We start from the raw sequence: 10,733 nt of genomic DNA on the forward strand, positions 1-10,733 counted from the left end.
ACGTGGGGTGAGATAGTGTCAGGGCACCCACACCTAGACAGGAGACTCCTCAGTCAAAGCCTTTAGCTCAAAAGCCTGACCTTTGGGCGGCGATGTTCAGGGGATAACGCAGGTGCATTACCATTCCTATAGAACACGTCGCTACACATGCTCCAACCCACAACCTGTTCACCTAGGAGACTGTGTTGCTGAGATCTCTGTCAATTGGCCAATCTGGCATGTTGCAAGGACACCACTCAGTCTAGCTCAGTGGTCTACCGATGCACATACCACGGTAAGATCCAGTCCCCTCGTGGTGGTCAGCATCAGAAAACATCCCCTTTTCTTGACGTTTCATGCAGCTGCATTTAGCCGGCGGTGAACACCCCCTCATCGACCGCAGTTCCAAGGGGCTGCAACATGCTTCGGCAATAATCTTCGGCATATCTTAAAAATATGACAGAATATGCAGTTCCAATACATCTCCTGCACGACCTTGGACTTTTCTTACAACCTAAAGGATAGTTCATCCACGTGACCATGCAACATTACCACCAAATCAAATTGCTAGTGAGATGATAACAATAGTTTGTACATTAATATTGTTCCACGAACGTGTTGTTGAGGTGGCACACCGAGATTTTCATTTGGCGTTTCGGCTTCAGGTGGCTGCTGTTTTGTTTGTCAAGCATGGCAACTAGTTTGCAAACGTTTCGTCACTAATTGAGACAGTGTAACAACCAAGGGCGAAGCGGTAATGTCTCTTCGATTAGCCAACCACCACTGATCGATCAGCCATAGAAGCACCCTTGGGAGAGCCCAGTATTGACACTTTGAGAGCCACAATAACAATTGTTTAAGTCAGTGAAGACACTCACAAATCTGGTCTCGATTAGGAAAATACGGCTCACGGAATAGGGAGGGCTCTCAACGGTCTGGAGCTCAATGTCAGTCGTATCCGGCATGTTCTCGAAACTAGATATTATTCGTCCGGGCCTTGTTTCTTATTTTTAAAAACACAGTGGACACCCAATTTCAAGTAGAGGCCATTTGTTCGGCAACACAGTGACATGCGCCTCAGAGCACTGCCTGGAAACTTTGAATGTATGCCGTCAACTTCAAGGAGATATTCGACACCCATTGTTAGAACCAGTCAGCACCCTAATATGCTGGCGAATCCCTTCACCGATTCATGATAAGATCGCCATCACGTGATTTACTGCATAATCGAAATTGGTGGTAAGGAAACTGTCAATAGAGTTCTCTAACTTCAACCTATGCGAGTTTTTATAGCAGAATCGGCCGCGAAACGTAGACCTGTGTGGCTGAGAGAATGAGTTAGTCAACGGAGACATGTCGATAATTTGGATTCCATTTTTATACCCAGCCAAAGCTTCCGCGTTGTTCACAAGGCACCTGCCAATCAACCCAGATCAGTACAGCAGCGCACAATTGGAGTGGCTGAAGCTATCGCCATACGACATCGCGACCCGATCCTTTGCCGGCAAAAACGCTTTGTTCGTGTGTTGTACTTACCATGATCTAACTCACCTCCCCTCACACATGCACCTCGTGCTGAACGCACAACTGCAGCACTCCCCGCGCTGACTAGCTCAAGTCATCCTATTGGTGACCTGAACTAATTGTTCTTTGGTAGGTAGCCAAAGTCGTCTCACCCGATTTCCCGCATATTTACATCATACTCATTCAGATATGTTAAATACTGTACTGCTTTCTTAACCTTTGCAATTGTATGACTTGAAAAAACCTTGCCGAAAACATGTTCGTCAACCCATCTGCGTTCTTATCTAGGAGACTTCGAATTGGATGAGGACCTCGTCTTTTCAAAGAGACGAAGCGCTAAGCCGTTGTAACTAACTGTTGCCTTTGCTCCAGTGCCTTAATGTCGGAAAAGGACTCGTCTACAAGGAACACAATAGCCACATTACGGACAAGTTACAAGGGGCCTCACAGAATTTGAATTTGACCCGGGTTGTCTACTCGGTTTTGGGTGAACACCCATCATTGTTGGTCGTGCTTGTGTGGCATGACTGAACAGTCATCATCGTCGACCGTCGCTGAATCGATTGACTGCCCGACTGGCCTGGATGCTTGACGGCTTCCCTTCTGCGATTTCGACGGAGTTTGAGGGTCACAGTAAGTTTCGGTCATTCTAGGATTGTTTTCAGTAATCCGGCCTTCCCGAGAAGGAAAAACAAAGCCACGATTGATAAACTGAAGCTATGTTCCTTTTGTCATGTCAATGACTTTTAGAGTGTAGGGTTGGGACCAGGTTTTTGGATAAAATGAAGTCCACAACCCCACTCGGAAACTGAGGACAGACAGATATGGTGTAAGCATAATTATGGCCGAAGGCCTCTCATTTTTTCGCTCTATTCAGCAAATCACGTGACTAATTTTTCCTCATTTAGTGTATTAGTTTACTGTTGATGATGGCCATAACACAAATCAGAAGGCAGGTGGGCTAATAAAAGTTTTTAGTATGGTTTACAATGGTGAGATACCACGCGTATAAAAATAGACGTAATGCAAAACGGGAGCAAGTCAAAAGAGGATCTTATCGTCTACGAGAGTTCCTTGGTGAAAGTCCGGACGGCGGGAACTTGTTTTCTCCGCCGTACGGCTGCTACACGTGTTCCATAATTGTCCGTGGACTTGTGGAGAGTGTTTGACTTCCTGCTCCCTGCACGCGCGCGAATCTCTGTGCTGACTGCGTTCGGTTTTCCCTATATGCAGGTCCGTTTGCGTGTACGTGGGTGTGTCAGCACATGAGCTGTTGCTAGGCTCACTAGACGGTACAGACAATCGATGTCCGATGAGTCACCTTAATGTGACGTGGTTTGTGAGTACGAAAAAGACAAGTTTCGTGATCCAGTGAGCGACTGTAAGCTGAACTGTCAAGTATGTGGGTGACTGGGTAGCCAAAAGTGAAGGGAGTCAGTATTTCGTCTAATTTTTGTCATTCTTTTTTATTGTTTGAGGAGATTTTGAAATTTTAATGGAGTTTCCGTCCTGTAAGTGAAACCCATATATAGTGGAAAGCCGGGAGGCAGTGCACATCTCACGAGACTCCAGGATACATTCAACATGCAGTACCCTGCCTAGAAGTTTGAACGCCGACACCTTCGGCCAGGAGCAGCCAATCTCCGGTGTGATTCACTCGCTCGCATTCAGACAGGATTTAACGCCCTTCAATCATACGGTGACATGTGTTTGACTGTCTGCACGAGAAACGACTTGTCGAATGGAAATTCTACCCATCTGATGGATCTAATTCTCTTTGTGGGCTACTTATGGCTTGTTGGTAACGTTGGCAGAAATGTTTTCAACTTATTTGGGTTTTTAAAACTTCTATGAGTTTTCAGAAACTCTATTCAAGTAAGGCACAACTCATAAGGTTGCTGAAAACCCCTAGACAGCAACCCTATGACTAGTGCATTACAAAAACATACACGTATCGCGGTATCTCGAATATAGTAGTGACTGAAACATGAGGTGGCCTGGTGCAGCACATTCAGTTGCCTGGAAACCGGAAGATCCAGCGGGGTTCCAGGTGAGCCTCTCGAAGAACCAAATTAGTTTGCAAATGAGTGTATTTCACCTTATTCGGGCAGTTTGGGTGATGCAAAGTAAACGGACAAGTTTTTTTTACCATGGAGGCAGATTAGCGATAAACTCTTACCATCTATTGAAATCCTTCAATAAAAATTTTCCAAACGCGGATACGTATAAGAAAATTTGCATAGCGGCCAGTCGTTTAGTAAGGCCGCAAGCCAATTTTGCATGCTAACCATTCAAGTTATACACTATCGCATCGTTGATACTACTGATGGGGGATGCATTCGAGTAGTATGTTTTCTCGTAAATCCACTTTGCATCTCTTGAAAAGTGAGGTCTATTGCGGAATTAGTGGAGCCGCTGTGTAGCATTTGCTTGGAGTTGAGCAACAATCAATGAATATCCAGGAAAGTTCAGGAATACGCGCTCAAAGAGAAGATGGATATTCAGTTTTTGTAAACAAGATGCATATGCGAGTTTTGCTTTCCTGTCCAATAGTCTGTAACTGTTCAGTTGGCATTTTCTAATAAATGACTCCGCAACGAAGGCCTTCTTCCTCTCACCATAACTGACCACTTGTCGGTCGTCTGTATTCAATACCAGACTGGCTTCACGAGTCAGAGTGTCTTCTGGAATAATAGGACTCAGTGATTATTGAAGCTTTCTTCGGTACTGAATGTTACGAACGTCACGGTTATGATAGCTTTTGTCTCCAAGTTTAACACTGGGGAGAAAGCACCGGATTCGTACAATGTTTAGTCTGGAACCACTCATGTCTCGCCGTAAAGTCAGGTAAACGCAGTTCAGTACAGAGTACTATTACGATCAGAGAACCCCACCGGATCGCCGCCACCACATGATGCCACAGTGGTTGTTTACGGGAATTTGTATCGCTCTGAAACATCACGACCGGTATCAGCAACAGCATCACTTAGAGGGAAATGGGTAAGGCCCACTGTTCCTCAGGTGTATAAACAAATTACGAGTTTAAACTCTACAGCTTTAAAGAAAAAATCGAATTCGAACGAAGGTGCCCGAAAATGGACAGCGACGGATTTTTGCAGCCAAACAACGTCGAGGAAAATTCGTCGACCTCAGCAACCTTATGAGTTGTGCATTACAAAAATATATATGATTCGTTATATCTCGAATATCGTAGTGACTGAAACATGAGGCGGCCTGGTGAGCACATTCAGTTGCCTGGAAACATCACAAACGAGAGATTCAGCTGGGTTCCAGATGAGTCTCTCCAAAAAACCAATTTAGTTTGCAAATGAGTGTATATTCGCTAACTTCGTGCAATTTGGTTTCAAGTAGAACATAAGGTTAACGGAAACCCGGGGACTGCGCCTATCTGATGAGCCCGAAGTGGAAGGGCGAAAGCGGTCGTGGGCTGTAGGGGATTTTTCAACAACCTTGTGAGTAGTGCAGGCGGTCGTGTAGGGGATTTTTCAACAACCTTGTGAGTAGTGCATTGCAAAAATATATGTCTATGCACAAGCCTAGTCTGGAGCAGTCGAGACGTAGAGTTTGGGTTCGAACCACGGAAATTCGGGTCAAATAAGTTCGAGCCTTAACAGTCAGTAACATTTGAACAAGTCCATCAACGAGTGAAACTCTTCCAGTCACGTCACTGTGATAAGCCGTTCCTTTACTAAACCCTGGTGTGGATTTTGCAATGGCAAGATTCAGGAGTAGCCAGCATCACATCAAGGGTGAACGTTTAGTAAGTTGGCTCCATTCATCTATCTACTTGTACATTGTCAGTAGCTTACGATTAATCCGACATCTTCGAAGGTGTATCCCAAGGGGCAATGACTCCCTTTACATTCCCAGGCAGAACTGAGACGGATTCATCAGGTTTTGAGGAACAAAGCGAGGGACAGCAGAACGATCAGAATGCAGCATGCAAACGTTCAGATCTCGGGGATAGTCAAGTCCCAGTGGTTCCTAACGCAAAATGCATCACGTACCAGAAATTCCCTCGCAGTCACATCATTTATTCACCAGCATTTGGTATGCATTCACAGAATAGCACATCCGCTAGTTCCCTGCGGAAAACGGAAGCGACTAAACTGAGATATTCTTGTGGAAAATGCGACCGAAATCAGGCAAAAATGACACACGAATCACACATGGAATTACACCGTGAAACCTGACGGCCACGACAGCGAATGCGCGGGACTGAAGCGAAAATGGCATGCCAAAATGATCCATTTAAACAAAATCCGGACAAACTGTCGATGGTTGTGGGCAACTTAAGTTTTCTGAGTGTAACGGGTGAGTATCTCCGCCTGTCACGTGGTAGATCCGGGTTCGATTCCCGGTCGGGGAGCCACTCGAAGGCGCCGGTGACCGTCACGTATCATTCATTACGTTGACAATTGAAATTCCCCATGTTTATTCCGTTCACATTTGTAATCTCGCCCCAATTTTTGTGTTTAGTGTGTGTAAATGAACTGACGTTTGTTTGTCCTTACAACTTCACCCATTTGGCCCTAAGGTCATCCAACCATTTGTGACCGACTTTGTGCACATGTGACTGTCGCACGTGGGAGCCTGTTTGCTCCTTTGTTTGTGCTTTTGTAGTCCAAGTGGACCATTTGTTTTGGATGAGTATCTACTGTCGAGGTTTGTATAATTTGTGAATTTGTCTTATTTGTGAATTGTCTTACAATAATAGCAGTACCGTATAGAAAGCCAGCTCTGAAGTTGTTTTGCCTTCCCGGAGGTTCTGGTATTACGTGTCACTCGAAGATACAGTTCGCCCGTTACACTGAGTATGCTAAACACTGCCACAATTTGTGAGGAAGTTTTCTTCGGAAGCCCGACGGTTTTCGATGGATTTCTGGTAAACATTTAAGGATCCGCGTGGATGAGGTTGACAGCTCTCCAACCAGTGATGTGTGCACTATACACGCACGTCTGCATATTGGTACGAAATTGCAGCGTTCCAGTTTGATGTTTGGAACAATGTGAGAGATTTTCTGTTTTTTTTTCATTTGTCCCGAGATTGCCGCACTGTAAATAGTCCCCCATGTGTTAAATCCTCAAGATATCAGGGTTTTGGGTCCCTTCCTGAGCTTCTAAAAGTTTATTCAGCATTGGTCCTCGAAATGAAAGCGGTCAAAAGGAAATAAGCTGCCATTTCATGACAAGCTGAAACGTTGTGACAGGGGGGTTAACCGGAGAAACCGAAAAGTTAAATGGCTGGCTGGCATGATACGTGGTCCGATCGATTAGAAGGGTTTCACACCAGCAGAAAAGATCGGTGCGGTCTGGCGGAACAGTTACCGGCAGCGCATGTCACTGAGCACCATTTATAAAGGTGTGTGGAAGCCGCTTGTGAAGACCGCTTGGTGGGAACATTTTATGAGTAGTGACCTTGTGAGGGCACAAGTCTCCATAGACTTCACAGTTGTGCACAAATTTGATGTTGTTATTACTGACGGGTGGTACGCGTGGTGAAGACGGAATAAGCCAGAGGTGTGGAATTTCATTGAATGTTCACTGTAAGCTAACCGACTGCACAGATTTATCGGCGAACATGTGATCTGGAGCGCGAAAGCCTGAAGATGGTCCACCAAGTTCATCTTTTGGGCCTTAAAAACAGTCGCTGTTATCGAACCAAGCTTGTACCGATCAAAGTCCTGCCCACCGCAGAATAAAACTTTCTGACTACTCGTCATGAGTCACATGATCCGACGAATAATTCCAAAATGGTTGGTCGAGGAATCACTCCAGCTACACAAGCCATTTGGCGCGGTGCAGAGAGCTTCCAAAATCTCTGGTGCTGTCCAATCTTGGAATTTGTCTTAGGCTCTAGGAAGAACTGCCAGTTTGATGGGGAAAAGCGATCCTCTGCTTTTCAGTCTTGAAGTTTCGATCGCCTAAATACCATTTTTTTCACTATCCCATTCCTCACACTCATAGAGGGTATTATGCCACATTGCTGTCGGCTACGAAAATGATGGCCAAGCACAGGGAAAGAACGTGTGGACCTCACCTAGATAAGTGATTACAGCGGCAGCTCTCAAACACTCTACACTCCCTTCCAGTATTTACCAGCAAATATCTTCGTTCGAGCCATTCGGTCCCCCTACTTTGAAGTTGGCAAGTAGAGCGAGAGTGAAACAGAGCCTGATGCAGTAGCTCACAGATGTACTGCAACTCATGATATTCCTGCACGCTTACTAAATGTCCGGAGGCCAGCCGTCCCTAATAACCGAACATCTACACTTCCTTCCAGTATTTACCAGCAAATATCTTCGTTCGAGCCATTCGGTCCCCCTACTTTGAAGTTGGCAAGTAGAGCGAGAGTGAAACAGAGCCTGATGCAGTAGCTCACAGATGTACTGCAACTCATGATATTCCTGCACGCTTACTAAATGTCCGGAGGCCAGCCGTCCCTAATAACCGAACATCACACCATTTGGACGGATGTGTCACGCGCAGGACGCGGACCAAACGAAGGCATGCCCTGATTGGTCAAAATACCAGCCAATCCGGATTGGGTATCTATGACTCGACAATTCTCGCCCCCTCACTAAGATTCTAGCAGGACCTTGTGGAACACTCTGTGATTATCTTATAAATACAGTTGTAATAATTTTCCTTTGTCTCCATAAAGGGCTGTCCAGAGTTACTGTGCTTTTTGATGTACCATAGTGGGCGGAGCAGGAAGCCAAGGGACCGATATAGAGTTGCACTACCGTTCAGCAAGACACAACAATAAACTATCCATCGGGAAGATCAGACTTCTGAAAGTAACCACCGAATGCCCGAAATCTACTGAGATCCTCAATCCCACTAGATGTTGACCAGACAGACAACGTCCCCTCAATAGGCAGCGCGTGACAGGCTTGTATTAAAGCCAGACAGCGCGGGTCAGCGTTGCAACAAGGTCAGACAGCCTCCCTCCAGTAAAATAGCTACGGACAGGAAAGTCCGCGGTTCGAACCAGGTCCAAGCCTGCTGATTTTTCTTCTAAGCCATGGGAGTAACTCAGCCCCGCAATTCCTTCGAAATGCGTGGCAGCTAGGTGTCGGAATGACGCACTGGCCGAACGATGATTGTCCTATGCAGGCAAGAAATCGGAGATGGATGAAATATTTAATTGAATGACAAGAGAAATTCAAGACAGACACAAAATTGACGGGGAAAGTCCGAGTTTTTTAACCCGGTAATAATTTATAGTCCAAGGGTACTACTAATATTATGAGTATTATTTGCAGAGAACAAACAAAAAATGATGCCATTAAATCACAAGTGAACAGAAAAGCAAGGGTTATCAGTCCAAAAATACAGAAACCCCCTAAAAATAGTCTGAACTATGTACGATTCTATTGTTGGAACACATAGATAGGGTTTGGTCTTCGAATTTGAGCAAAAGGAAGAGATTGGTGAATGCCTGAATGGTCCGACAGCAGTTAGCATATCACACACTGTTGTAAGCAAGAAACATCAGGTCCATAAAAATCGTAATTAAAAACATTGTGAGTAGTCACGTGACCGAAGGGGACAGACCAATATCGCAGGTAATACTTGGAAGCACTCCAGAATAGGAAACCGAATCAGTACTGGTAGTGGGAGTAGCCTGGATGGCATGAATGAACCAATGAGAACACAAAAAGACTCCACGTTCACGTGTATCTACAGGTGCATGTTTGTGCCTGGATTATTTACTACCCTTCGTCTGACCTTCACAGCCATTAAACAATTCACGGAAATACCATGGGAGCCCGGCAGACTTGGATTCCGAGTGGTCCTGCAGAAAAAGTTCCATGGTACACATGGTTATGGAGCGTAGTTCGGTTAACGCCATGATGATTCGCGGCCAACACTGTTGTGTCCCAGTAGGCTTAGGGTTCTGTCGAATGTGATTGACGTAGCGGTTGAACGTCTCCATGAAAACATTCTGAGTCTTTTCCACTGCTTCCGAATCCTTCAAATTGGCACGATCTAAGAGACAGGCGAAACGTGAGAAAAGAGCATCGACAAGGAGTAGGAAACCATTTACACTTGAGCTACTAAGAGATTTCAGTAGCACAAAAACACCATAAATATTTTGGCCGTCCAGCTGTAGTATTTGTGGGCACAAATTTATCCGTTATGTCCACAGTTCTACAACTTTGCAGCACAAATTACTAATCCAGAGAATGCTACTAAGAGAGTAGCACGAAAACACCACAAATATTTTTGTCGTCCAACCGTAGCATTTGTGGGGCACAAATTTATCCGTTATGTCCACAGTTCTACAACTTTGCAGCACAAATTACTAATCCAGAGAATGCTTTGCCAGACTTAGCAACCAGGAACTAACACAGCTGAATGGCACCTGGCGCTGACTATCCAGCTCTTTAATGAAAATTTGTGGGAAATAATGCAAAGAAATTACAAAAACAGGTTTAGTCACATTTACGCAAGGATGGAGTACGGATAGAGTAGTTTATCTGTGTCCTTCTGCTTGCTCTTTCATGTCTCGACTTGGGCTGATCAAAAATACCATTTTAATACTGGCGATCGAGATTACTGGAATAATTTACTGACAGATATTTTGTGCTCATATCCTTGCCCCCAACCTACGGCAACCAGGAGGCAGCGACAGAAGCGGTTTACCTTGAAATACCGGCTACGCTTAGGATTGTTAGGCGAGCTGTAGGTCTTTCCCTCAGATATACTCACAGGAATGCTTCACGCTATTACGACAGAGATGGGAAAGTAGACGACTGGCGATGTTTAGTGTTTGTGTTGATGAATTACTACTAATTTGTGTTGATTGTTTGTGCAACGAACGAGTCTCTTACTGTAGATGTGGATTCTGTATCGGACAGGATACCTTATACGATCAGGTATTTCAAAGGTACGTGACCACTGTGAAAAACGCAGTACGGTTGAGTCGCGGCGCAATCTCGTGAGATACCTAATCGGTTCTCTGAAACTACTTCTCAGTTTACAAACCAGAGCTTGCCGTTGCAACTGGATCATTCAACACTCAGTCAGTCAGACAATCACTCGTCGAACAAGTGTCCATGGGCTAAGCAGTTTAGAAAGCGAGTGACGGTACCAGGCTACGGCAGTGAAGCATGATGTTGCTGTCTTAAATGATGATGATGATGATGATGATGATGATGATGATGATGATGATGATGGTGATGATGATGATGATGATGATG

General features: G+C 45.0%; 1 protein-coding gene across 1 annotated transcript in view; it reads right to left on the reverse strand.

Annotated features, from left to right (window-relative positions):
- The window catches only part of T265_13831 (hypothetical protein), a gene marked incomplete at both ends in the record, with an annotated part of 42,502 nt that overhangs the window by 539 nt on the left and 31,230 nt on the right, over positions 1 to 10,733 (reverse strand). The window contains 3 exons of the mRNA XM_009170747.1: positions 6,039 to 6,138; positions 7,944 to 8,038; positions 9,291 to 9,519. Of these exons, the coding sequence (XP_009169011.1) occupies positions 6,039 to 6,138; positions 7,944 to 8,038; positions 9,291 to 9,519 (424 nt within the window). The remainder of the gene's footprint in view (positions 1 to 6,038; positions 6,139 to 7,943; positions 8,039 to 9,290; positions 9,520 to 10,733) is intronic.

Source organism: Opisthorchis viverrini (assembly GCF_000715545.1).
Source record: "Opisthorchis viverrini unplaced genomic scaffold opera_v5_111, whole genome shotgun sequence".
Lineage (NCBI taxonomy): Eukaryota > Metazoa > Platyhelminthes > Trematoda > Opisthorchiida > Opisthorchiidae > Opisthorchis > Opisthorchis viverrini.